We start from the raw sequence: 27,465 nt of genomic DNA, 5'->3' as shown, positions 1-27,465 counted from the left end.
AGAACAGGCAGGGAAAACAAGGACAAGCCTCCGATTTCTTTCTTCCAACTCCCAGCGCTTGCTGCATTCTAGGCTACCGGAGTCTTAGGAAGAGACATGAAGAAGCCTTAGTCCCTGCCATCCACTGGGCTCCGGGCTCAGCCCGACTTCTGCCTGGAGGGGCCGAGGCGCAGGAGCTGCCCCCAAAGGAGCCTAGGTGCCCAGAATCTAGCCTGAAGTGGGCCAGCAATCAAGGGGTTAACTGCCCCAGCCTCTGGCTTTGCTGAACCCCACCCTACTCCCCAACAGAGGGAGGAAGTTGCAGAGAATCAGGGCTTGTGTGAGCCTTTAAGAATTTGAAGAATGTCCCATTTCCCTTGGGGGGTGGTGGGAGGGGTCGGTAGGAGCAGCTGAAGGAGGAGCCAGGACCCTCCCTCTGCCCCAGGCCGTCTTCCCAGGGCCCCAGTCCCTCCCAGAAGGGAGGTGATGATTCATGGTGCTTCTTGGGCTGGAGATTTTATCAGAAAATCTGTTTTCCCAGCACCTGGCACAGGTTGGCATCAAGCAGCCGGCAGGGCAGGCAGTAAGCACCTGATGAATGCTCCAGCCCCAAGGAGATGAGGCTGTGGTATGTGCAGGGGCGGGGAGGGCAGTAAGGGGGAAGACAGCCTTTCACAGGGGTTTAAGGCCCCAACTCCTCTTAGACAGGTCCCTAAGTTCCCCTCCCAGGTGAACTTCAGCTGCAGAAAGCCTCCTGACTGAGCATTTAAAAGAAAAAGAAAAAAAGGACTCAAGTCAGATCCGGAATTTGTTTGAACATTGATCTTGCCGCCTACTTGCAGGGACTTGACCTTCTGAAGCCCCACCTAGTAGCGTGGCTGTGAGGTCCTACATGAGCCCTGACCTGAATGCAATCAACCTGAAACTGCATGGGATGGGATGGGGGTATCCCCCTGCAATGGGGGACCCCACCTCTACCCACCTCCCCACAGTAGACCAGAGCAAACTCCACTGGAAAAGACATGAAGGTCTCCACCTCCCACCAGGTAGGGAATAGATCTGCCTGGGGCCAGGCAGCTCCCTTCATGCTGCCCCCACTTCTCAAGAAATGACTACTGGGAAGGGCTGTAGCCAGGAACCCCCAGGCCTAGTGCCTAGACCGGCTGGTAGGGGGCAGGGGAGAGGAAACAGTCAGGTGCTGTCATGGGGAAAGAAATGTGGAAGGCGAAGTGGAGAACACAACTGGGCAGAAACAGGACTTTTGCTTGAAAGACCACGCTGGATCCCTCTCTCACAGCAGAGTGCGGTGGAAAGCTTGCTCTACGGGGTCTGAACTGGCCTGTCACTAGTCATTCACCTTGGGAAAGCCCCTTCCCTTCCTCAAGCTTCAGTTTCCTTCGCTGTAAAATGGGCATATTAACCTCAGGGTGGCTGAGGGAGGGGAAGAGAGTCAAAGCCCTGACTTCATCCAGCTGTGGTGAGGACTCCACATGGTTAAAACATATGGAGCAGAGTGTGGAAATGCTGGGCCACGTCAAGGAAGCACTAGGAGAGAAGCAAATGCCCGCCCAGCCCCTGCCCAAGGCAGGACTCACGCGTTGCAGTAGGGCTTCTTCTCATAGCCCTTGTAGTTCTTCATGTTGAGTGTCATCTTGCAGGTCTCGCAGTGGAAGCATGCTTTATGCCAGAACTGGGGACAGAGGAGAGGGAGGACACCCGTCAGACACCAGGATTCAGGAAGGGGGCTCAGGCCCCAGGAAGGAGCGCTCCATCCAGGGACTGGAACACAGCCACACCCCAGGTGAGCCGGGGCCATCTGAGGTCACAGGCTCTGGCAGCTGATGACACCACCCTCCCCTGTCCCATCGGAGCTATCCGGAGGGGGAGAAGGGCTGACACAAGGTTGAGTGGGGAAGAAGCCAGTTATGATAGCAGCGAGCAGCCCCCACAAGGTCTGCGCCACTTCCCCCAGACCACTCCCTCTGACCGAGCAGGAGAAGCCTCATTGCTTATGCAAAGCTGCGCCAGGGTTGCTAAGAAGCCGGTGCCGAACGTGAGGGGCAGCTCCTCAGCCTTGACAGAGGAGGAGGGCCCAGCCCCCACGCACCCAGTCCCTCCCAGCTCCCACACCAGGGCCTCCAGACACACCTGGGCCTCCAGACACACCTGGACCTGGGCAATGCGCCAGCCCCAATGCCTCCCCGCTTCCTGAGCGACCCCTGCCCAGACTGGGGGTGGGTGCCCCAGGCTCTAGCCACCACACCCACACCCTTCCCCCATCCCTCAGGTGGTCTTCCTCTGAGGCACCGCCCTCCTCTGCTTGGAGGTGGACACCGCCCCCCCCCCCCCCCCGCCGCCGCTCAATAGTGGACATCAAAGCCCCACCCTGACTAGCTGTGTGACCTTGGTCAGGACCTACGCCTCTGAGCCATTTCTGCGTCTGCAGAATGGAAATCATAATACCCATCTCTCTTGGGATTGTTGAGGTTTAAATGAGAAATCACCTACAAAGCCCTCAGCGTAGCACCTGGCACCCCTACATACTCGAGTGTCAGGTGCTGGGCACGGCAGAGATGACCCTCAGCCGAGGGGGCTGGGCGGCTTGGCGGGAGGTGGGTGTGTCTTGGGGTGCAGGTGGGGCTCTGCCCTGCCCAACCACAGCTACAATGCGTGTGAGTGAGAATGCGTAGCAGGGAAGACTCCAGTGAAGCCCAGGGACCCAGAACAGAACAAGGATCCATCCAGGGTGGCTGAGGGAGGGGAAGAGAGTCAAAGACCATGAGGGCAGGGGAACTGATGCAACAGAGGTGACCCCATCCTGAGAAACGCTGATGCTCACGCGAACCCAAGCAAATGAGAGAAATCTGCACCTGGCAGCCCAGGATGAAGCCCCCGGATCAGCACACACCAGGAGTCCAGCTTCCAGGACCCCAGAATCCGGGCTGCTGGGGTGACCCAGCTGGCCCATCCCTGCCCCATTTCCCAGCAGCCAAGGGAGACACTCCTGAGCCCTCAAAGAAAGAGGCCAGAAGCCGGGGAGGGGCACAGGGAGACTTTCGACGTGCCCAGCACACGCCCGGTTCTTGGCCACGTGTCAGGAAATTCCCCCAAGGAGGTGCTTTTCAAAATGTGTTTCCCAACCAAGGGGTGCTTCTAGGACACTTCGGAGAAGGGGACAGAAAAAAGGAAGCTGAGACGTTGGCATACCACCTCCCTCACCCTGGCCCACTTCAACCAGAGACGACGGGGTAATCTGGGGGGTAATCACCTTCTAACAGGGTACTTTCCCCATCAAGGAGACCCAAAGGACTCTCCAGTGGTGGGACAGTAAACGAAGTGACAGGAGAACTGCTCTTTGGGAAGAGGGTCAGCGGGAAATCTGGAAGCAAGGGGTGGCTGGTGTAAGCTGGGCCTCCACCCCCACCGGGGCCTATCCCTGAGCCCAGCCCACCCTCCTCCCGGTACAAACCCCCAGCACAGACAACCCACCGGAAAGCTAGAATGGGGTAGTCCCTGCCCCCACCGGCCCGCGAAGTGAAAGCCCCTCTCCCTCCCCCAATGCCTGGGAGGCGCTGGCAGGGTGCCCCAGCCCTGTCACCACCCAGTCTGCTGGCCTCTGCCTGCTTAGCTGCACATGTCCCTGCCTGGGCCCCTACCCCCGCAGGGGCCTGCCAGGAAAAACATTCTCTGGAATCCAGACCATGACCCACTTTCACACACACGTAGGCAGGAATCCGCACTGTCCCAGGCCTGGGGACCTCCGAAGCTGCCCCCTGATTGACTTGGGGGAGAGAAGGAGAGAGACACAGACACTTCCACCCTAGCAGACAGCCAGGTCCCCCACCCCCGGAGCCAAGCCCCTTGGGAAGGGGGCAGAGTATACTGGCCAGACTGGGGTACAAGGCCAACAGCCAATCCGGGGGTTCCACAAGACGCGCGCGTGCGCGCGCGCACACACACACACACACACACACACACCCGCCAGCTGCCACTGGGAGGAAGGGGACCGGTGCCCATTTCCATCAGTAGCTCCTCCCCACCTCACCCCCACCCCCCCTGCTCTCAGCTACACATGTTAGAGGCTGAGGCAGTGGTCATCTGTTCTCTTACAGGGGGTCCAGGAGCAGAAAAATGAAAACAAGAGTGGACTGAGTACCTTCAGGGTAACTACGGAACTCGGTCTCTGCATCTGTAAAGAGGAGCTGAAACTCCCGGTCCCAAAGAGGTGCTGGGAGGAGATGACATAAGCTCCAAGCCTGGCACCGCTAGCTGCTTCTCATCACTTCCCTCCCCTCTCTCGAGGAGGGCTCCAAGGTTCAAGAAAATCCAGCAGCTCCTGCCACTGTGTTCTTTTGGGGTAGGAGAGCGAGGGGAGCAGGGGCAGAAAATGACAAGTCATTCAACAGCCCCTTTGGGCCAAGCCTGGGCTGGGAACCCTGAGGGGACCCCAAATGAAAAAACCCCATCCCTGTCTCAGTTGGGTCTAGTGAACCACACAGGGAAATAAGTCAATACAACCCCACAATGAGCCTCTGTCTGCCTCTTTCCCCTGACCCATGAGCCCTGTCTCAGAGCAAGAGTCCCCTCTTTCTTTTCAATTTCTTTTTTTTTCATCTTTTTTGTATTTTTTGGCCGCACCATGCGGCATGTGGGAATCTTAGTTCCCTGACCAGGGATCGAACCCACGCCCCCTGCCTTGGAAGCACAGAGGTTTAATCACTGGACCACCAGGGAAGTTCAAGAGTCCCCTCTTTCTTAGAGGCTACAGGTAAGAAGATTTCAGAGAAGCATTCCCGGGACTCAGGGAGCAAAGTTACCTCTAGGCATGCAACTTGAATCCTCGCTGCTGCACCGGAAGTCCACTGTTTCCCTAGTCACCAAAAACCAGACCTCTGGTGCCTGTTAGAAGCCTCTCAGCCCATCTCCTAGGCTCCAGCATCGCCCTCAACTCTCCCTTGCCTGCAGCTCCAAAGCTGCAGCCAACTCCACAGAAAGGCAAACGGAGGCTGATGGGAGAGAAGCCAGATCCCCCGCACTTGGGTGAGGCCTGGGCCAGCCCTATCTCTCTGGAATCACCATGGAGGGGGCGGAAGCGGCTGCTCACAGCTCTGGGTGAGGGGGATGCGTGAACTTCGGGTCGCCGTGCCTGCAGCCTGGTATCTTGCCCTCTGCACCCGGGCTGCCTATGACTCAGGGCTGGAGTATGAGACCTCTCCTTCCCTTCCTGTCACCCAGGGTTACAGTTTCTCGCTCCTCCAGGGGCAGCCCTAGCCCCACCCTGGCCAGGCCCAGAGCATTCCTCAGGCCGGGGTCAGGGAGGGGAGGGACCACTATTAATGAGATAGTGTAAATAAAAGTACTTTTTGCAAACACAACAGGCAGAAGAGCTGAGCACGAAGAGCTTTAGATTTGAATTCCAGCTCTGGCGGAAAGGGGAGTGAGCCGCATGACCTGTCTGAGCCTCTGATTATGGGGTTCTTAATTTACAGGAGCGATCACATCTGCTTTGTGAGGCTCCTGCAAAGACTGAGCCTGGCACATTCCAATGAGTCGTAGCTATTATGAATGGATGGTCACGGGATGATCGCGGGGTGCTCTCAGCTCGGAAACGGGGCACCGGGGCTGCAGGGCCTTTTCTCCTTTCTTGTGTCCAGCCCAGCCTCCTTCTACCTTGCGGCCCCCTGTGGGGGCTGAGAGGAGGGTGGTTCAGATAGCCAGAGGCAGAGAACTCTCCCAGTGGGGGAGTCCGGGGACCTAGCAGCCCACCAATCCTCCACCCTTCCCAAATGCCTCCACCCGTGTTCAGGAGCCCCGCGAAAGCAAGCCAGGGCAGAGGGACATGGCAAGACTCTTGACAATGCAGGTCCCCAGATACGACTGCTTCCTCACAGGGTCTGGGACAAGACTCCACCTCCCTCAAAATGTAGAGGACGTTGTGAGACACAGCCCCTCTCCCTCCCCAAAGGCCCTGCAGCAGCCCCTGAGAGTGCCTGGCACAAAGTAGATGCTCAATAAATATTTGTTGAATGAATGAGTGATGTCACCCTGTCTCTCCCCCAACTCTGATCCCATAAGTCCTCTGGGGAAGCAACTCTCGACCTCAAACACCAGCAGTACATATTTATTCAGCACCCAGAGCACACTGGGTATGGCAGGTTGAGGGCAGGGTGGCCATCAGAGGTGGCACAGCCTTTAACCCAGCTAAACCTTTGGGAGATAAGGCTCAGGGAGGAGAAAAGGCTAACACTAAGGACGTAGCTTGTGCTCTGGGTCCTGTCGTGTCGTAGGGAAATTGCAGTGAAACAGGCAAGTCTAATTTGACTCCCTCCTGTTGTAAACGGGAAGCCTTGGGAAGTTGGTTAGCAACAGTATCTATGGGACCGAAGGTTCCCCCTCAGGTCTCAGTCCTCCAGGCACCAGGTCCCCATTCCAAGTGCCTGCCCTTACTACCTGAAGGGGGTTGGCAGGAATAGGTCTGATACCTGGATATTCCAGGCCTCCTGCTCAGTGCAGGGGTGAGGTCTCGCCAGGGCCACCTCCTGTAAGGAGAGTTCTAAAAAGAGAGAGGAATCACAACTCTCACTTCCCAGGGCAACCTCCACCCGAATGTCCTCTTTCTGCAAGGGCAAGAGAACAGCTGGGGAGGGCACCTTGAAGGAGCCCTGCACCACTCCCCTCTGACTCCAAAGGTGTGGGGCTGGAGAGAGTACCCCAGCAAGGTAGGGAGGGCACAGCCTATACCACATCCCCTTCTGGGCACTTTAGTGCACTTCCCCACCTTCAAAGAAAAGACATTACCATACCCATTTGATAGATGGTGAATACTGAGGCCTAGAGCCATTCGTAGAGCTGGCAGGAGCAGACCTGGAACTAGGACCAAGTCTCCCAACTCCCAGGCTAGCAATCCCTCCATCATATATTGCTTCTGCCTTACGTGGGTGGAAAGTGGCCACAGCCTCTTCCCAGTTCATGACCGTGCAGAAGAAGGAGGGCACAGGGAACTCAAGATGCAGAGACCAAAATCCCTATCACCGGGGAAGGGCAAAAACCCCAGTGTGCAAGGACAGAGAGCTCTCAGGTCCTGCCTCCGAGCTCAAATCCTGCCTTCCGGCATGGTCACTGGGAAGGTCAGTACCCACATCCCTTGCACCCATAACATGGCCTTCCTCTCCACCTGCCCAGCCAGGCCCAGGACAGTGAAACAGCAGCAGCCCCATATGCCCCCTTCCTCCAAGAGCAATTTCAAATGTATCTCAGAACCTTAGAGCCCCACCCCCTCACCCTGACTCAGAGACCAAAGGTCACCGAGGAAGCACCAACCCCAAGGTGGAGGGGAAAGACAAAAGCATCCAACGACCGACCCTTTCCCAGACAAAACCTGGCTCCAGGTGGGCTCTGCGCCCCTCTTCCATCCCATGCCCCCCAGCCCCTGCCAGTCCAGACGGCAAGGAGGGAATCTTTGGACTTGGAGCCAGCTTTAGGAGGTGGATGACACGCATGATGAGGAGAGGGACAAAATCACATAGGCTTCTCCTCCAGACTGGGGAGGGGATGCAGAGAGGAGGTGGATTTTGCCTGAGGATCTTCGGGAGATTAATAGAGGCCAGGATCCTACCCCAAACTGCCGGAAATACCCAGTTCTACTCTCCGCCCCCCTCCAAAAGTATAATGGCAACCAGATGAACGAGTCCAGCATGATTGGGGGGGTGGGAGGAAGACGCGTAAGGGCCCCCAGGGGCCAGTGAATTTCCAGAAGGCCACCTTCCCTTCCCCCTAACACCTCCCCCTTTTCTTGGCTTCCCCTGAACTCAGCCAACCCCACCCTCCACTGGGGAAACCTGCTTTGAAAAGTTAGCTCTTTGTTCTACAAGCTGGACTCAGCCTCTGAGCACAATTTCAGGAGATTTCTGTGAAGCGACCCCCACCCACCCTACTCCAGCACGCGGCCCCGCCCCGGCCCGGCTGGGCGGACCAGCACTGGGAGTTGGCGTCCAATTTGAGGTGGGGGCTGGGAAGGTACGGAGGACGTCTGCTAGTCCATTAACCGCTGACCCACCAAGAGGACTGCAGGTCGTGCAAAAAAGGGGTCTCGCAGTGGGGCTTGGGGCCTTATCCGAAGGCCAGTTCACCAGATGCAACACTCGCCGGCTGATAGCCCCCGCCCTCCAGTCTCCAGGCCAGGAAGCCCGGCCATTCGCCGCCGGAGCGGACGGTTTCACTGGGGCCCCCAACCTCTGCCCCGCCCCCCCGCCGCCCCCTCCCCCAGCGCCCAGCGCTTCCGCCTACTTGGCGCTAGGCGAGGCGGGGAGAGGGAGCGGCCGTCTCCTCTCACTCTCCCGGCCCTAGGGGGCGGGACTGCACCCCTAACCTTCCCTCACTCCCCCCACCCCCACTCCGGGGCCTGGCTTCCCTACTCCACTCGCGTCCTCCCAACCCCTGGGCACAGAGCCCACTCTTCTCCAGTAGTGGCTGCCCGCCACGCGTGGACTCCTTGCCTTGCCCCGGATCTCCTGGTTTCCAGACTGGGGTCTGTCCCCACACCCCACGACACCGCCCTCCCTCCCTCCTCCCAGGATCGCGGGGATGAGGCGGCAGAGACCCAGCCCCGCTCTCCTCCCCCGATCTGGAGCACTGCTCGGGGATTGCAAAGACGCGCCTCCGGGTCCCGCGTCTCACCTTATCCAGACAGTTCACCTTCTCCGTAGGGTACACGATCTTGCCGCACCGGGCGCAGTTGGGATTCATGGCTCCGGGAAAGGCTAGGGCGGGGACGCCGGAGCTCGCGCACGTTCTCTTTCCCCGGAGCGAGCTGGCGGGAGACGGCCTCGGCTGCAACTGCACAGGCGACGGCGACGGCGGCAGGAGCTAGGGAACTGGCCTCCGCCTCCGCCCTCCTTCCCCTAATAAACACAGCGGGGAGGAGGGGCTGTACCGGGGCGGGGACGCGCCGCGGGCGCGGGCAGGGGCGCGCGCGGCGAGGCGCGCTCCCCGGGCGACCCGGGGCTGCGCGGGGGCGGGTTCCGGGGAGGACTGCGGGCCCGGGGGTACGCGCCTAGGTGAGCTCCCAAGCAGAAGGAGCCCTGGAGAGATAGGCCCGGAGGCTAGGCACGGACAGACGACCTTGCCCAGGGCACTTCCGGCGGGGCGGAGCCGATCTGGCTGCACATCTGGGCGCCTGGGCTGCAGGAGGCGGGCAAACCCCTCGCACCCCTCCAGGGTGAGGTTTGAGCCCACCCGAAAACCAAATCAGATTCTCCAGATTTGGAGACTTCCTTTGTACCCGTCGGTACCCGGCGAGAACCTGCGGACCGAACGGGAAGCCCCTGCTCCGCCCCCATTAGCCTTGCCCTGCAACATCCTTTCCCACATTTGTAGGGCGGAACCAGTCCCTCCCGCCAGGACTCAGCGCCTCGCAGCCCGAGTTAGGTTTTCCTTCCCCGCGCCTCTGCCGTGCAGCTTTCCTGTGGTTCCCCGGATCCGGGGGCCTTCTGCTTTCTGCTTGGCCCCTTTTCCTCTTTCGTTCCTTTCTCCGTATCCTTACTCTCCACCTTTGGTGTAGCGTTGACTTAACGCCCAAAAGAGCAGTATCCAAGCGCAGGAGCGGCGTGGGGGTATAGCTCAGTGGTAGAGCATTTGACTGCAGATCAAGAGGTCCCTGGTTCAAATCCGGGTGCCCCCTCGTACGTTTTCCCTAAATTTATGTAACTAATATAATTCATTCTTGACTCATATTTTAACCTTGGGTTCTAGCTTAAAGAAAGCAGAGAAAAGCTATTTTAAAATCCCTTCCTCATTTTTCAACCGTAACGGAAAGCTTTCGGCTTTACTTCGTACTCAGCACGAGGAGGGGGTGGGTACAGGCACAAATCAGGCACAAAAGCTGCAGGTCCCCACTACCCACGCCAGCGGTATCAGGATTTCTGCGGTCACCGCTGGCAGCCTCAGGGGTGTCAGGCAGTTCCAGGAGCTGGTTCAAGAGACAAGACTCCCCCAAGTTCGTGTTCAGTTTTGGGTGGGGCTGGGTCAAGGGAAGGAAACCCACAGACACAGACTTTCTCCAACTTAAGCTTTCTTTATTACCGGTGACAGGCGCATGCCGTGTTCACCTTTCCCTATTGCTCATGCCACCGGCAGGGTGAAAGCACTTCGAGAACGTCGAAATGGCCGACCCAAAAGTTCATTTAATTTACAAAAATAAAGTTACATCCGGATGTAAACTGATATAAACTAATGTAGTGGTTCTCAAACTTGAGCTTGCGTCAGAATTACCTGGAGAGTTTGTTAAAGCACCTCCCGGTTTCTGATTCTCTTGGCCTGGAGTGGGACCCCGAGAATGTGCATTTTTAACAAGTTCCCAGGGAATGCTGATGCTGCTGGACCACACTTTGAGAACCACTGAACAAATAATAAAAGGCCATCAAGTTTCATAACCTAAAGACGGGGACAGATATCTATTGGCTGCGTGACTGACAGTATCGCTGTTGGATCGGAGGAAAACGAGAAGGGAGCAAGGCCTCTCGACTAGGTTTTGCCCAAAAAAAGGAAAAAGAAAGGATAGTGGGAGAGGCATGCTTCCTCAGACAGGGGGCACTTGTGATATTTTAAACTCGGAATTTGGTTGTGTCAGCCCTCGGGGCCCCGGGGGAATACTACTCGAAACGAATGCATTTTTCCCCACGGCTCCCATTACTGTGCGATGCGTCGCGAAGCTGGACATGGCGATTAAACAGATCTGCTGTGCGGTGCAAAGCCCAGACCCGAGAAATAACTAAATTTTCACCCCTTTCCTGGACACCAGGCCTCAATCTCACCACCTGTAGGTGTAACGGGCCAAAGCCCTGCCTTTGAACTAATATAAAGGAGAAAGCCGTCCACTTTTCACCCTCCTTCTTACATCTATGCTGTGTCCCGTTAAACTTCGCCACTATATAAACCTTCTGAACTTGGATTCTCTTCTAATCTGCCTGGTCAGAGTATGAACGAGGCAAAATAATATTGCCACGCCTCAACATTCCATCACCCACCCACCCGCAAAGAAACTGTAATTAACATTAAACCAATAAGTCTTGAAGGGTCTTAGGGACTGGAATGGTCTCAGCCTTCTTTCTGCCTGCTGAGGCTTCTTGGCACTGAGTGGGGGTATTCAGTTGAAACATGGTAGAGTCACCCCTGTGCGACTTCTGGGGAGAGAAAATAATCCACCAGGTGCAAGATCCTGGATTCAGGAACCTCAGACTCCTGCGTTATTCGGAGTTAACCTGAGTGGCTGTGAAAAACAGAGAGATGGACAAGGGGGCACCCGGATTTGAACCGGGGACCTCTTGATCTGCAGTCAAATGCTCTACCACTGAGCTATACCCCCTCCACAGAACCTGGGTATTCTTTTTAAATCCATTCCAAATTTTTCCTTCTGAAAATATCCAAAATTAGTTTCTTCTTGTTACATGATACTGAATTTAGTAATAACGAGTTTAAAGAGACTAACTAAAAACGCGGAATTTTGAAAACATGTGAACTTAGGTACCAATCAGCCTTTTCTAGGTTCAATTCTTTATCCACAATCCCACTCATCTCTTCACCCTAAGAAGTCAGAGAAGAGCTTCTTGCAAAACTGAAGAGAGAATCCTTTCCCCTGGTCTCTCTAAAAAGAATGCAAACACCAGCTGAACAGACATCTCCACTGAGAGACTTTCCTGGGCTGTATTCTCTAGTGGTCCCTCTCTCTTTTTATGGAGCAACTACTATGTGCCCCACTCTAAGTGCAGAACATACTTTCAAATAGAAAGACACACAGGTTCTCAGTCTCACTGAGTTTAAAATCTAGTGAAGTCAGAATAGAAACAAACGAACAAATGAATAAACAAGGAAATGCCCAGTAGTAATAAGGGAAGTGACTAAAATGAAAAACAAGATGGTGTCTTAGGGAGGTCCAAGGGGATATTTCAAGGTGGATAGTCATGGAAAACTTTCTTTGCAGGTGATTTTGGAGTTAAGATGTGAATGATATGAAAGAGACAGCCATTTGCCCAGCCCATCTGTCAGGGGCAGGCATTCCAGCTAACGGAAATGGCCACTGCAAAGGCCGTAGGGCCAGAGTAGCTGAAGGAACATGAAACAGGGGAGAGTGATTCAAGAGAGCTGGAGAAGTAGCCAGAGGGCCTTATAGGCCCAAGTAAGGAGTCTGGATTTTATTCCAAATGGATGAAAAGCCAGCTGTTGGACAGTTTTGAGCAGAGGGACTGGAAATCATCATTCACACTATTGTGGGGGAGATTTACAGGGAGTGAAGAATAGAAACAGAGAATATATACAGTGGAATGCCATTCAGCCTTAAAAAGAAGGAAATTTTGCAATATGCGACAACAGGGGACATTATGCTAAGTGAATTAAGCCAATGATAGAAGGACAAATACTGCATGATTCTACTTCCATGAGGTACCTAAAACAATCACACTTATAGAAGCAGAGAGTAGAATGGTGGTTGCCAGGGATGAGGAGAGAGAAATTGGGAGTTGCTAATCAATGCGTACACAGTTTCAGTTATACAACATGAATACATTCTCAAGAGCTGCTGTTGAACATTGTGCCTATAGTTAACAGCATTGTATTGTACACTTAAAAATCTGTTAAGAGGGTAGATCTCATGTTAAGTGTTCTTACCACAATAAAGGAAAAGAAGAAAAGTGGACACAATACAATTTTTTAAAGGAGAGAGAGGTTAGGTAGGATTCTATTGCAACCGTGCAAGTGAGAGATGGTAGCGATGTCTGAGACAACAGTGATGTATTAGTCTCCTGTTGCTGCTGTAAAAACTTACCACATACTTATTTGCTTAAAACAACACAAATGTATTATTACCTTACAGTTCTGGAGGTCAGAATTCCAAAATCAATTTTACTGGACTAAAATCAAGGTGCTGGTATGCCCGCATTTCTTCTGGAGGCTTTAGAGTAGAATCAGTTTCCTTGACTTTTGTAGGTTGTAGAGTCCGCCAGCATTTCTTGGCTCATGGCCCCTTCCTCCATCTTCATAGCCAGGGTTGCATCTCCTCACCTTCTGATCTCTGCTCCTATCCTCACGTCTCTCCATCTCTGACTCTGATCCTCCTGCCTCCCTCTTATAAGGACTCTTCTGATTACTCATATAATCCAGGATAATGTCCCCAACCCAAGACCCTTAATCACATCTAGAAAGTCCCTTTTATTATGTAAGGTAACATATTCACAAGGGTCTTGGGATGTGGACATATTTGGAGGCCCATTTTTTAGCTTATCACAGGGGGAACAGCAGAGCTAGAGAGGAGAGAAGGCATCCAGATTGACAGTGGCAGGGGAGCCATGTCCTTCCTGTACACTGGATGGCCTGAGAAAGATGAGGGAAATAGAAGAATCAAGAATGACTCTTCTTTAGAGTCACTGTTGGTGGGAAAGTAAATTGCTGCAGCCACTATGAAAAACAGTATGGAGGCGCCTCAAAAAACTAAAAATAGAGTTGCCATATGATCCAGCAATCCCATTCCTGGACAAAGCTATAATTCAAAAAGATGTATATATATATATATATCTGGACAAAGCTATAATTCAAAAAGATACATGCACCCCCGTGTTCGTAGCAGCACTATTCACAATAGCCAAGACATGCAAACAACCTAAATGTCCATCGACAGATGACTGGATAAAGAAGATGTGGTACATATATACAATGGAATACTACTCAGCCATAAAAAAGAATGAAATAATGCCATTTGCAGCAACATGGATGGACCTGGAGATTACCATACTAAGTAAAATCAGAAACAGAAAGACAAATATCATATGATGTCACTTATTTGTGGAATCTAAAATATGACACAAATGAACCTACCTAAGAAACAGAAGCAGACTCACAGACATAGAGAACAGACTTGTGGTTGCCCAAGGGGCGGGGGAGGGATGGCTTGGGAGTTTAGGATTAGCAGATGCAAACTATTATATATAGAATGGATAAACAACCAAGTCCTACTGTATAGCACAGGGAACTATATTCAGTATCCTGTAATAAACCATAATGGAAAAGACTATGAAAAAATATATAAAAATATATGTATAACTGGATCACTTTGCTGTACACCTGAAACTAACACAAAATTGTAAATCAACTATGTTTATTTTTTTATTGAGCGATATGTAGTTTTACCAAGTGAATCTCTATGTTGAAGGTATCTAGTCAAATCCTGCCAATAGTAGACATTATTTTAAAGAAATACACTAATACGCCGGCCCCCCCAAAAAACATGTTGTTATTTTACTTATTTATTAGACATTACAATTTCTTCCTTTGTTATATTACAAAGTTCTTAGGCTCTAAATTAATTAAAGTATGAGATTAGCAGAAAAATAGAAAAATAATTTGAATGGGTAAAAAAATTTAATGTAACATATTACAGACATGGCATTTCAAGTCATTTATGAGGAGAATTTTTCCAATGGTTTTCAAAGTACTCCCTGGAGCCTCTCCTGTAGGGAGGGGGGGAATGAGGGTAGGGAGTGTTGCCAGGTTGGAATAACTCTCATCCTTCCCCATTTGAACCAAATTTAACTGTTTTACATAGTGAACTTATTGGTAAGTTGATCTGAAGGGTTCTGGACCTAGGATCCTGTGCTGCCAGCAGACTCTGGTCACTAAGCCCTTCCTCTCCCTAGACATTCCAGAGCTGTCACTGCTGCTCTCTGGGAAGAGTCACGTCGTCATCAGGATAGAAAGGCTCTGAGGAGTCAGTCCTTCTTCACTGAGAGCCTTTCATTCCCCTCCCCTTCTAGGAGTCATGAACTTCAGAACCTCTGCCTCCGACACCCATTCCCTTTAATTCTCCAACTATACTTTAACAAAATAAATTTTTTAAAAAAGAATAACTCTTCTTTTTTGTCTTCACTATCAGGGTGGATGTGGTTTCCTGAGATAAAGAACTGAGAAAGGAGTAAGTTTAGGAAAAACAAAAACGAAAACAAAAAAACCCCTCAAGAGTTTCTTTTTAAAGCTCTGAAACAGAACGTAATAAAGTACAGCCTCCTATCCTCATAGACTTCACATTCTAGTATGAGGTCAATATGCTAAGTTTGAGGTGCCCTGTAGACATTTAAGAGGAGATGTTAAGTATGCAGGTGGAGATCCAGTTAATTCTGAAGTCCAGAGAAATGTCTGGGTTGGAAACATAAGTTGGGGAGTTGTCAGTGTATAGTTGGTAGCTGGTGAAAGAGGGAGTCAATCCCAGAAGTGCGCTGGATTCGACTCATACCGGCTTGTGAGAACCAATTGTTAAATTTTCAGGAATTTTTAAAGCCAGTTGACATCACTGGAAATTAACAGGTGGGCGAATTTGCACTATGGGAATGGGCAAAGGCTAAAAATCAGGTTCCCTGGAGCCAGTCGTTAGCCATTTATCAGCACAACCCCGCTCCTGACTGATTCTGACTTTCTCCAAAAAGGCAGAGGCCAGCTCTTCAGCACTCTCTGAGGAGGAAAGATAAGGCGTAGAAGGTTTGAGACTGGAGAACGTATGTGAAATAGTCATTTTAGAGAGTGAGAAGGTGAACCTAGTCAGTCAGTGGAAGAGTAATAAACAGGGAGACTGTCTGAGATTGGTGGAGCGACCCAGACTTCTGAGCTCTCCCCTAACACATTCTGCTGCTTGGGTGCGAGCTTGGTGGAATGCCACAGTTGAGTTTAATTAGGTTTGGCTGATAGGTACCACCCAGGGCTTATAGTGAACCAGGCACTGTGCCACTGTGGGGAATACAAAACGGAATGCAACGTGATCCCTGCCCTCAAGGAACTTACAGTCTAGTTGGAGAAACAAGATACATACTCCAAGGGGAAAAAAAATGCCTGACAGTTGAGAAAGTAAATGTAGCGAGTAACAGAACTACGGAGACAGATTGTTGATAAGGAGAGAAATGAAGTCACAGACTTTCTTAAAAATTGGTAGTGAGAAAGAAGAAATGGACAGGCGATAACAGCTAAAGGGAAGATTTTCCAGTCTAGGGAAAACCTGTTGATGTTTGAAGGAGCCAAGCGAGCGGAAGAGACTGAAGATGCTGGAGAGAATGGAGATACTGCGGGCACGTCTGGTACAAGAGCAGGGGTGTCTTGGGAAGGACAAGGGAACCACTTCCTCTCCTGTGCAAAGCACAGGCTGGGGATCCAATGCAGCTCGGGGTGCAGGCAGGGAGGATGGAAATTAGACTTAAAGAACTCCAAGATGCCAGAGGTACAAGAGGTTGTCGCTGTTGAAGGAGAGAAATCCCATCGCACACGCCCCAGGACCTTCAAGCTCAGCTCAGACAGGACTTGCCCTCCCCTTCTACCACTTGGGTGCGAATTGCCTTTTCTCTTGGTTCTTTAGCATCACCCCAGGAAACCTGAAACAATTGGTCGTACATATCAAACTACTGTTAATCACCAATGCAATGTCTGGTCAGTAACTTACAAATAAGCTGTAATCTTCTTGTTGCCAGCAGAGGGGGTATAGCTCAGGGGTAGAGCATTTGACTGCAGATCAAGAGGTCCCCGGTTCAAATCCGGGTGCCCCCTAGTTCTCCCCTTTTAAACCTTAACTCATCCCAAAGATGGTAGAAAAGAAAAGTGGTACCTAACCAAGCGAATATTTGGTCATTCTTGATGTTTTCTGGGAATACAAAAAGTAATGAACTACAGTATCGTAGATTTTATATTCTAATGAGGTCAACGCGCGAAGGAATTTCCTGTGTTCTCTATCTCTACGTCAGTGGTTCCCAGTCTGTGGTTTGGGAGTTGAATTCTTGGAGGTCTGCCTGTGAGACACTTTCTACGTAGGAAGAAAGAATTTATTTCATACTTCGTTACTTACCTGTTTCATTCTTATCCATTCATGAGTACAGTGGAGCTTTCCAGAGGCTACATGATGTCACAACAGACTAAATGTGGAAACATGAAAATCCAGCTGTCTTTCATTAAGCCAGATATTAAAGGGACTTCTAAAAGAACGTAAAGCAAAGCTACTCTTCTCATTATTTTTAAAATTTAAATACAGTTCTTTTTCATTTTAAAATGTTATGTATTTTAACAGGCAGTGGATTTGTTACCTTAAACATTTCACAATTTAAATTTCTAATCTGGTAAATGTCAATAGATATAACTGTATAAACAAAACCTCTTTGGAGTTCTCAATAACTTAAGAATGTAAAGAATATTCAGGCAAAGATATTTGAGAATGACTGCTCTAAGTAAAGAGGTAGTTTGGGGAAGAGCATGCTGGGGTTGTGAAATGGCACAGGGAAGAGATGGCGTGTTCAAAAATACATGACATCGAAAAGAGTTTTGAAGAACATGTAGTGGATAAAGCAAGAAAGAGTCCTGAAATCCTAAGCAGTTTGGTGTTTCTGGAGTGTGAAGTGTAAGAGGCGAGGTGACGGGAGATGAGTCCAGGGAGAAGGTAAGCCATTTCAGGAAGAGACTCCAATGCCATGCTAAGGAGCTTGGACTTTATTCCATAGGCACTAGAGGGCCAGTACAGGCTTTTAAGCAACCAGAGGTTATGGTCAGACCATTTGGAGGTTGTTGCAATAGCCTTGAACCAAGGGCAGACTTTTAGATGCATGGACAGAAAAATTAGTAGCACCAACCAAGACAACTAATATAGGCAGAAAAGCAAAATTTCTGGGAAAATCATGATTTCGGCTTTGAACATCAGGTTTGAAGTGCCTGTGGGGTGGAGGTGTCCCAGTCATTGGTTCCATACATTGGCTAGAGCTAAGTAGAAATGTCTGGGCTGGAGATACAGACTTGGGAGTTATCAGCATATTGATGGTAATGGAAGCTACTGGGTGGTGTGGTCACTCAGAGAAATACACTGAGAAGGGACAATGAGTAAGGAGGAGAGAGCAACACAACAGAGTGGCTTAGAGCCTGTGCTTTGGAATCAGCCAGACTCGGTGCCATTCCATCTCTATCTTTCATGATCTGTGTGATCTTGGACACATGGCTTAACTTTTCTATTTCTCAGTTTTCTCATCTGAAAAATGAGAATAATACCACCTAAATCACAGGCTTGTGGGGAGGATTCAAGAAGTCACATTCCTGTAAAATGCTTAACTCAATGACTGGTACTTAGTAGCGCTCCAAAAATAGTAACTTCTATTATTATTAGCAACATGGAAACCATGGGTGAAGAGTGTCAAGAAGATGGGAAGGGCCCCAGTGTGAAATGTTGTGAGGTCAAGTAAGATAAAGACTGAGGAGGGTCCTTGGATTTTGGAAAGAGTAGGTCATGGTGACCTTTCTAGTATAATTTTTCAGTATATATAATTTCTAGTATAATTTCAGTCATGTCGTGAGGACATAAACTACACTACAGGAGTTCAAGGAACATGTGCATGCAGGAAGTAAGGAGATAGAGACAGATCATTCCCAGACCTTTGGTTTTCATGGACCACTGAAATTACAAAGAAAAAAAAAAGGGCAGTGTTGGGATGGTAGAAAGTTGACAGTTGACATAGGGTTGAAAGGAACATTTTTAACAAGAAAGATGAAAGAAGATAATCCCAGAATAATAGGCAGTCCTTTAAATTGAGCAAATGGAGCTTTATAAGAAAAACTGTGTTTTCCAAATATTTCTAATTTTGCCATAGATGAATAAAAATTCCTTCACACAAGGATGCTGACGTATGGAGACCATAGATGTAGACTTCTTCATTTGTTCAGCAATCACTCAGCATGTATTTACTGAGCCAGGCCTCATGCTGAATGCTGGGGATATACCACTGAACAAAAAGGAGAACATGGACTCAGCCTTTAACGGAGAGTATAGACTAGTTGGGGGGGGGATCATTATTCAACAAAGTCATCAAATATATATTGAAGAATTGAAATAAATAGTTAAGAAGGAAAAATACTATGTAAGAGAGGTCAGGGTAGAATTTCCCTAAGGAAAAGATATTTAAGCTGAGATCTGAAAAATCAGTACACGTGAAATACATGATACAGGTAGGCAGGGTAGAGTATTCCAAGCATGTGTGAGGCCTATGGGTATTCAGGACCATGGATGGTATCTGGGACCAAAACCTCAACCTTGCAGAGCAAGACAGAGCACGGTGTGCAAGATGAGGTTAAGAAGTAGGACAATGCCAGATCAGGGCCTAGTAGGCTGTGATATGGATTTTAACTTTGATTCTCAGAGTACAGAAACCATTGGAGGATTTTCAGGAGAGTGACATAGTAACGTTTATGTTTCTGAAAAATTATTTCTGGCCACTGTATGAAGAGTGAGTGGATGGAGGGGGGAGAAATAGAGGTCCAGAGACATGTTAGGAAGCTTCAGAAATAGTTTAGGCAAGAGATGGAGGTGACTAGGTCCAGAGCATTAGCAGAAGAGATGGAGAGAAGTGGATATATTTGAGAGACATTGAGAATGCAGACTGAAGAGAAATTGGACAGGAATCCCAGAGGGACACCTGGATGGATGCTAGTTTCATTTATCAACAGAGACAAATATGATAATGAAATCATATATTCAGAAACACATGGAATTTGGCTGCGAAGTGAAGGAGAGAGAAAAACTGGTAACTAGAGAAACTGGCAGGAGCAAGTGAAGGAATTAAGAGTGATAAGAAAAATTTATAAATGTATAGATTTATAGACCTCTTAATGTTGAAGTACCCCAGAGCTTAGCCCATGGTCTTTTTTATTTACCCTTGCTTCTTTGTGAACTCATCCATTATCATGTCTTTAAATATACTTATATGCTGACGACTGCCAAATTTGTATCTCCCTTTTTCTGGAACTCCAGGCTAATATGTCCAACTTGCTATTTAAATCTCTTTTGGCTGTCTAACAGACATCTAACTCAACATGTCCAAAACTGAACTCATACTCTTACCCCCACACCTGTTCCTCCCATAGCTTTCCCCATCTCAGTTGATGGCAATGCCATCTTCCACTTGCTCAGAACTAAAGCCTTGGAAACACTTTCTTCTCTTTCTTTTGCACCCCACATTTTGTTGGCTCTACTTCCAAAACACATCCGGAATCGGATCACATCACCTTACTTCTATTGCTACCTCTTTAGTCTAAACCACCATCATTTTTCTCCTGAGTTACTGCAAGAGCTTCCCAATAGATCGCCTTATTGTATCTTTGTCTTCCCTCCCACAGCCTAGTCTCAAATAGAGTGATCCTTCGGACACATTAGTCAGATCATGTCCCTCCTCTGCTTATGACTCATTGGTTTCCTATTTCAGTCTGTAAATGTCAAAGTCCATAGCAGTGTACAAAGCTCTAATGATCCAGTTCCATTACTTCTGACCTTCTATCCTACTACTCTTCCCTTCACTTACTCTGTCCAGTCACTCCTGGCTTCCTTGCTGGTCCTCACATTGTTCAGGCACAATCCCACCTTAGGGTCTTTCATTGGTTGATGACTCTATCTGGACTGCTCTTCCCTAGACAGTCATATTGCTAGCTCCCTCACCTTAAAAATCTTTGCACTAATGTCAACTTCTTCCATGAAGCCCACACGGATCATTCTATTTTGAATTGCAATCTGCCTCTCCTCCCACTTCCAGATCCCTCTTACTTTTTTCTACTTTTGTTTTCATAGTACTTATCACCATCTAACATACTATATGCTGCAATTACTACGTCTACGGCTTAGTATCTAATATCCACCTTCACCTCCACCTTGGCTGAATGTAAGCTCCACAGGGCATGAATGTTGATCTGTTTTGTTCTCTGATGTAGTCTAGCGTATGCCCAGAACAGAATCTGGCATAAAGTAGTCGTTTAATAAATATTTGAATGAATATATCGACAGAAAGAAGTCCGAAGAATGGGAGAAGTTGAAGGAGTGAAAGGAGTAATGAATAAAGCAAGATATCTAAAATAAAGATGGGTATGGGACCAAGCACACACATATGGAATTATCTGTAGCGCTATAATGGTACTTCTCAGTTATATCACAACCTAATGAAACCGTTTCGAACTCTTTCCCTCTAGCCCCCGACGCCGTGTGTTCTTCGGAGGCCCCTATACAGCACAGACCGTTTAATCATTTCTGAACTTCTAGCGTCCATCGAAGTCCCTGGCACATACTTAGTGCTCAGAGAGGTTTCCCGATAAATTAAGCCAATGCTTCTGTGTCCCAAACAACTACTTTCGAGTTCGTGTGCAGCGTACACTGGGTACCACGTACACTCCTGCACCCCTCAACCACTCCACCGCCCACTTCACAGCGAGAGCTCTACGTGATGTCGAGGATTTATGACGTACTAAGACCGCGCCCTGGGGAAGAGAGGCGGATTGAACAAGCACCGTGTCACGTGACCAGAGTGGGCGGGGCGTTGGAGTTGAGATCTCAGTGTCCTCTATACCCACTTCCTTTTTGTCCCTTTCCGGCGTTCAAAATGTCGAAGCGAGGTGAGTCTTTGGCTTTGGGAGATCTTTCGCCATCTGTCGCGAGGTGGCTGCTGGCCTCACCGGGAACGGCGGCCATGGGCAGCTGGGACGCTTTGCTCTGCTCCGGGCCGGAGAGGGAGGGGAGGGACACCGCGAGAGCACCGGGAGAGCTCCCGAAAGTGACGGGGGGGCCTGGAGGGTTGAGTTCGCAGGATCCAGTCGTGATTCTTGACCGAATCCCGCGGGTTCACTCCGCGCCTAGCGCTTCAGTAATGGGGTTGGAGTTGGACTGGCTTAATCCCCAGAGTGGGCGACTTGTGCGGTCTCCCGCCTTGTAGGAAGAACTCCGTGGTGCAAAAGTTGGATCGAGAATTGAGTCGTCCAGGTCCCTTAATCTCAATGTAATGTGCTAAGAGTGAGGAATTGGCTGTTTGCCTTGAGAACTGGGTGGCACATGGGGAGGGGATAAGGAGTCCTAGAGAGAGCGAAACTACAGTGTACCGCTCCCCGAGGCACATGCGAATGAATATATAGCTTAAGAATGTGAAGGGACCTCTCCTGTTGCCCTTCTTACTTACAGGACGTGGTGGGTCCTCTGGTGCGAAATTCCGGATTTCCTTGGGTCTTCCGGTTGGAGCCGTGATCAACTGTGCTGACAACACAGGTGAGACCTTCGGCTGCACTCTGCCAAACTGCCCCTTTTAAAAGCACTCAGTGGGCCTTTTGCTAATGACCCACTGAGCCGTCAAGAAAGGGCAGAGTGAAAACACCGCTTTTGGGTGAAGCGGCAGCATGTTGTGTTGTTTTGCTTCAATCGGTGGTGTGACAAGGTGTTCCACGTGGGGGAGGACTAACTGCTTGGGAGTGTGTGTGGAGGGGGAGGCCTTGGAGTTGTTGGGGAAATGCAGAACTGCCTAACAGGCCCTCAAAAAAACCTTTTTTTGTTTGTTTGTTTACTTTTATAGGAGCCAAAAATCTGTATATCATCTCTGTGAAGGGGATCAAGGGACGACTGAATAGACTTCCTGCTGCTGGTGTGGGTGACATGGTGATGGCCACAGTCAAGAAAGGCAAACCAGAGCTCAGAAAGAAGGGTCAGTAGAGAGACCAAATCCTCCTTTTGGTCTGTGGACAGTTGAAGGACTTCTCCCTCTATTGGAAAATAGAACAGTAGTTTTACCATGCTCAGGGCCTCTTAAAGCTTGGTTTTCTTTGAGAGGCAGTGTGAGATAATCTGCAGTTGAAGTTCTATTCTTGCTGTCTTAAAGACCATTCTTTTATTTTTATTGGCTTATAGTTGCTTTATTTACAATGTTGTGTTAGTTTTTACTGCAGAGCAAAGTGAATCAGCTGTACGTATACATATATCCCCTCTTTTTTGTTTTCCTTCCAATTTAGGTCACTGCAGAGCATTGAGTAGAGTTCCCTGTGCTGTACAGTTCATTAGTTATTCTCATTAGTTATCTATTTTTCACATAGTATTGATAGTGTATGTATGTCAATCCCCATCTCCCAATTCATCCACCACCACCCCACCCCCCAGTTAAGTTCTTAGTTGGCTTCCACGGTAAGCTAGAGGCTCTGCATATTTACCCTGCCATTTCCCCCAGCAAATTCAGCTGATAGTTAACAGACCACCTCACATATTTATACCTATAGAAACAAAAGCTCTGTCCTTCTGGGATTTACAGTCCATCCACGTAGTTCCTTCCCCAGCTCTCCTTTTAGTTCTTGTTTTTTTTGTTCCAACTTAAATCCCTTCCTTTGTGCCTCAGATTTTTGCTGTGCCCCCCACTAGGGTTGTCTCTTCTATGAGAGCAGGTCTTTAATTAATTGCTGACTCCTTGGCTACAAATGAACATGGTGGTACCAGGTGAGATCACAGCCTTAAGACTTAAGTCACCTCAGGCAAGCTTTCTTTTCAGGAACTGCTAATTTGAAAAGGAATAGTTATACATAGATGAGATTGACTCAGGGTTGTGACTTGTCAAAAGTTTGGCATGGTTGCTTCTAAATGTCTTCTGGTAGAAACTAAAACAGGGAGCTGCTCATTGCTTAATCGTGGACAACCGCCAGAAGTTTTCCTACTAGATGTATGGGTTAGAGGGGGGCCTCAGACACTTCTCACTTGACTGACTTTAGAGCTTCTGATACTCAGTGTACTTGAGTTTCCAGCTCCTGAACTTTTCTCCTGTGCCTGCTTAGTTTGCCTCTGGCCTGGGATGTTTTGCTTTTTCTGAGAAGTCCTCTTAATGCGCAGTACACGTGTGACAGGTCTCAGCCATGTATCACAGTTACTCTTTGAAGGTCTGTATCCTACTCTATGCCCAGGTGTTTAGCCTTTTGGTCAGAAATCTTACTTTGTTGACCTCTTCTATTCACTGGGGGGCTTGGTAGGCAAGGAGTAAGCATTGTGCTTAAGCATTGATAAATGAATGTGTTGATTGGGATCAGCATGCAGCTAGACAGGCTTTCCTCTTAGAACACTTGCTGGGTCTGATCTGTGGCCTGGGGAGCTGTCTGGGAAGGGCAGAACAGTTGTCCATCACTGTGGCTGAGGTGGCAGCAGGGAGTGCTGTCTGTCGCAGTCAGTTGTGGGACAGACCAGAGGACACTTCATGGTTTTAAAAATGGTTCTGACTTTCCAACTCTTCATTTTTCCTTTGGCCCTTGTTTCTTCTAAATGGATGCAGTTGAACAACGAGCAACGTGGGTTTGGACTGCATGCGTCCATTTACAGATTTTTTCCCCCCACAATATATTACTGTGCTGCGCTATCTGAGATTGGTTGAGTCAGTGATGCAGAGGGTCAACTATAAGTTACACATGGATTTTAGACTGCACAGGGCTGGCACCCCTGGCCCTTCATCTTTCAAGGAGCAGCTACATCTCCTGGCCTTAGACTTAATTATAACCTACAGAAATGTGGAAAGGAGCGGGACTGGGAATCCAGAGTCCTGTATTCGTGTGGCCTTATTTATTTGCTGGATGCATTTGTGAGAATTTAAATTGCTCTAAGTAGATGAGAGTCCAACGGAGGAGGGTCTCAGCCAATATTATCTGTCCCTCAGTGTGTTTCCCACTGTTAAAAAACTCAAGAGACCATCTATGTACATAGATAGTACTTGCTTCAAGGATAGCCAGGATCTCTGTCCTTAGAAGATCCTGCATTTCTAGTGTCTGATATTAAATATAGAAATGTAACTATTATCCCTACTTTACAAGAGGAAAACTTGAACTCCAGAAGATTAAGTAACTTGTTCAAGGTCTCCAGGCTGTCTGTGATTTGAATCCATGTTTTCTTTCAAGTGCCGTAGATGCTTTGAATGTCTGGAAAAATGTTCACTTTAGGAGCAGGTAGCGTTTTTTGTTAGGTTGGTTTTTTAAATTTATTTTATTTTTATTTATTATCTTTGGCTGTGTTGGGTCTTTGTCGCTGCGCGCAGGCTTTCTCTGGTTGCGGTGAGTGGGGGGGCTGCTCTTCGTTGCGGCGTGCGGGCTTCTCACTGCGGTGGCTTATCTTGTTGTGGAGCACGGGCTCTGGAGCGCGTGGGCTCAGTAGTTGTGGCTTGTGGGCTCTAGAGCGCAGGCTCAGTAGTTGTGGCTCACGGGCTTAGCTGCTCCACGGCATGTGGGATCTTCCCGGACCAGGGCTCGAACCCATGTCGCCTGCATTGGCAGGTGGATTCTTAACCACTGCACCACCAGGGAAGCCCTGGAGCAGGTAGGTTTTTAAAAGTTACTGATGACCCTGGAAAACATTTCCTCAAAAAGTTAAACCTAGAGTTAATTAAATAAGAAATGGAAGTTGGATTGCAGTCACCCAGCTCTTAGACCTCCAAGGGACGATCGTTTTTAACATTTTATGTCCTACTTTCCAACGTAAATGGGACCATTACCTTCCCATAACCCATTTTTGCTTCACGAATGATTGTCTTGCATATTAAAAAATTACAGAAGTACATAATCATTTAAAATGGTTCTGTTCTGTGCATGTGTCATGAGATATTTAGGTTAATTCCAGGTTTTGCTCTTAAAACAACATGTGCCCTGCAGTTAGAAAGGCATAAAGTGCTAATTTTTAGGTCAAGGTTTGTACTTGGAGGTTTTGATATAAATTGGGATGGAATATTGCATAATAAGGAGTTAATAGCTTGGCCTCTCCACTCATTCAGTGTGAGGAGGGTCCCATTCCCAATTCTATGGCATTAGGATCTTTTTAAAATTTATCTGGCTGTGCCCGGTGTTAATTGTGGCACATGGGATCTCTCTTTGCAGCATGCAGGATCTAGGTCCCTGACCAGGGATCGAACCCAGGCCCCCTGCATTGGCAGCACAGAGCCTTAACCACTGGACCACCAGGGAAGTCCTGACATTAGGATCTTAAATAGTACCCACCTCTTGGGTGAAGTGAGGAAAAGTATAGAAAGTGCTTAGCAAGTTTCCTGCTGGTGTGTTGCTAATCGTCCTCCCAAAGTACAGATTTACACCTGCAAGGAAATACAGGCAGTTTGGACTTGAAATGAGTAAGGTCTTTCCTTAAGGGGTGATTGGTGTTTACACTGTCTTTCACACTTGATTTTAGGAAATGAAAAGCTAATGAGTATACATTCTGTCCAAATGGGAAATGTTGGAGAGCTAGCCAAGGTATAAATTGCTTTCTCGTGGTGGCACTGGAACCTGGCAGGTTAAATGACAGCTGCTTCTTTTTTCCCCCCTCTCAGTACATCCAGCAGTGGTAATTCGACAACGAAAGTCGTACCGGAGAAAAGATGGTGTGTTTCTTTATTTTGAAGATAATGCAGGGGTCATAGTAAACAATAAAGGCGAGATGAAAGGTAATAAAGAATCCACATCATTGTTAGGCCTTTGAGATTGGAGGATTTAACTTGAGTACAAGGCAAGGGCCCTTTGAGCTTATGTGTCACATCATTCTTTTATGCAGGTTCTGCCATCACAGGACCAGTTGCAAAGGAATGTGCAGACTTGTGGCCCAGGATTGCATCCAATGCTGGCAGCATTGCATGATTCTTCGGTGTATTTGTAAAAGAAAAAAATGATAATAAAAATTATTTGCTCCATGTCACTCTTCTTGACGCCACCTAACCCTTACCCCCTCTGTGAAATAAAACTACCCAGTGCAGACTTTCTGTGGGCATGTGTAAAAAAAGATAAACACAGTCATTGCACTTCTGTCAGTGTGCAGACTTTGGGGACTTTGCTATTTCTGCTGTACAAACTTGAGTTTTTTAGTTCTTAAAATAAATTGCAGGTGGTAGATATTGCTTGGTGACAGGTTATCCCAGGTGACTGCCTTACAGTTAGAAAGGTATTTCAGAGAAGGTAGCGTGTATGGTCAGATCCTGAACACTCATGGAGTTCAAGGAGCGATGTGAGTAGGAACCAGGTACACGCGTATATATGTGCACTTCTGCAGTTAACAGGTTTCCTTTGGGTGAGTTGGCACATAAATGAGTTTATTTGTAAAACCTGACACATAATAATTGCTCTCATGGAAGATGACTAAGTTGTTAGTATCTGCAAGTTTTTTGCTATCAAAAAGTATTTTGACACGATGGTCATGTATCTGCCAAATCCTAGCTTGAGAATAAAAGATGATAGAATGCCAGCACAACAGGCATGAGCCCTGGCAAATTCTGCCTGAAGGTATTGAACATTGTAGCTTTTTTTTTTCCCCAAGCCGTGACAGTTGATTTAGGTGACATTCAGGGTCCGGGGGAAAAGGAGCACTTGGCTGGTTTGGGTCAATAGTCTGGCCTAAAGATGTTGGAAGAGCTAAAGTGTGTGTCCACGTATCTAGTATCTGGAAATTGTTTTATCTGTAAGATTGGGTACGGTGAAAGGCTGAGGATTAGAGTGTATGTGGAGACCCTAGCACATAGTCACTTGGTGAGATGACTTTTTTTTTTTTTTTTTTTTTTGCGGTATGCGGGCCTCTCACTGTTGCGGCCTCCCCCCGTTGCGGAGCACAGGCTCTGGACGCGCAGGCTCCGGACGCGCAGGCTCAGCGGCCATGGCTCACGGGCCCAGCCGCTCCGCGGCATATGGGATCCTCCCAGA

The 27,465-nt window shown here is 48.8% G+C and overlaps 2 protein-coding genes and 5 non-coding genes across 8 annotated transcripts in view; 4 read left to right on the top strand and 3 right to left on the bottom strand.

The window, feature by feature from the left end:
• LASP1 (LIM and SH3 protein 1) overlaps nucleotides 1-8,904 on the bottom strand; it is a 40,384-nt gene extending 31,480 nt beyond the window's left edge. The window contains exons 1-2 of one of the 2 annotated variants that reach the window (XM_060080883.1): nucleotides 8,656-8,904; nucleotides 1,575-1,669 (exon numbers count right to left, since the gene is read on the bottom strand). In XM_060080883.1, coding sequence (XP_059936866.1) covers nucleotides 1,575-1,669; nucleotides 8,656-8,724 — 164 coding nt within the window. In that variant the 5' untranslated portion in view covers nucleotides 8,725-8,904. Of the gene's footprint in view, nucleotides 1-1,574; nucleotides 1,670-4,796; nucleotides 4,902-8,655 lie in introns of those variants that run through there. The other variant, XM_060080884.1, reaches the window with a different exon arrangement.
• A 682-nt stretch (nucleotides 8,905-9,586) lies between these two features.
• Nucleotides 9,587-9,658, top strand: TRNAC-GCA (transfer RNA cysteine (anticodon GCA)). The gene has a single exon. It is a non-coding gene; the product is annotated as a tRNA-Cys (tRNA).
• A 1,611-nt stretch (nucleotides 9,659-11,269) lies between these two features.
• On the bottom strand, nucleotides 11,270-11,341 carry TRNAC-GCA (transfer RNA cysteine (anticodon GCA)). Its single transcript has one exon. It is a non-coding gene; the product is annotated as a tRNA-Cys (tRNA).
• A 5,135-nt stretch (nucleotides 11,342-16,476) lies between these two features.
• On the top strand, nucleotides 16,477-16,548 carry TRNAC-GCA (transfer RNA cysteine (anticodon GCA)). Its single transcript has one exon. It is a non-coding gene; the product is annotated as a tRNA-Cys (tRNA).
• Nucleotides 16,549-21,314: 4,766 nt separating this feature from the next.
• On the top strand, nucleotides 21,315-26,465 carry RPL23 (ribosomal protein L23). The gene is made up of 5 exons (XM_060082147.1): nucleotides 21,315-21,405; nucleotides 21,965-22,048; nucleotides 22,350-22,478; nucleotides 26,109-26,222; nucleotides 26,330-26,465. The coding sequence occupies exons 1-5, from the start codon at nucleotides 21,393-21,395 to the stop codon at nucleotides 26,410-26,412; spliced, it is 423 nt and encodes a 140-aa protein (XP_059938130.1). The 5' UTR covers nucleotides 21,315-21,392; the 3' UTR covers nucleotides 26,413-26,465.
• LOC132479371 (small nucleolar RNA SNORA21) lies at nucleotides 22,080-22,215 on the top strand. The gene has a single exon (XR_009530493.1). It is a non-coding gene; the product is annotated as a small nucleolar RNA SNORA21 (small nucleolar RNA).
• TRNAG-GCC (transfer RNA glycine (anticodon GCC)) lies at nucleotides 25,677-25,749 on the bottom strand. Its single transcript has one exon. It is a non-coding gene; the product is annotated as a tRNA-Gly (tRNA).
• Nucleotides 26,466-27,465: the final 1,000 nt, after the last annotated feature.

The sequence above is a fragment of the Mesoplodon densirostris genome, chromosome 18 (assembly GCF_025265405.1).
Source record: "Mesoplodon densirostris isolate mMesDen1 chromosome 18, mMesDen1 primary haplotype, whole genome shotgun sequence".
Taxonomy (NCBI): Eukaryota; Metazoa; Chordata; class Mammalia; order Artiodactyla; family Ziphiidae; genus Mesoplodon; species Mesoplodon densirostris.
Note: the sequence above shows the minus strand (reverse complement) of the source record. Positions and strands in the feature narration are given on the sequence as shown.

What these genes read in the sequence shown, in the direction of transcription:
- RPL23 (XM_060082147.1), top strand. An exon ending in CAACTGTGCTGACAACACAG is followed by an intron (nt 22,049 to 22,349) that starts GTGAGACCTTCG and finishes TTACTTTTATAG; the next exon opens with GAGCCAAAAATCTGTATATC. An exon ending in CAATAAAGGCGAGATGAAAG is followed by an intron (nt 26,223 to 26,329) that starts GTAATAAAGAAT and finishes TCTTTTATGCAG; the next exon opens with GTTCTGCCATCACAGGACCA.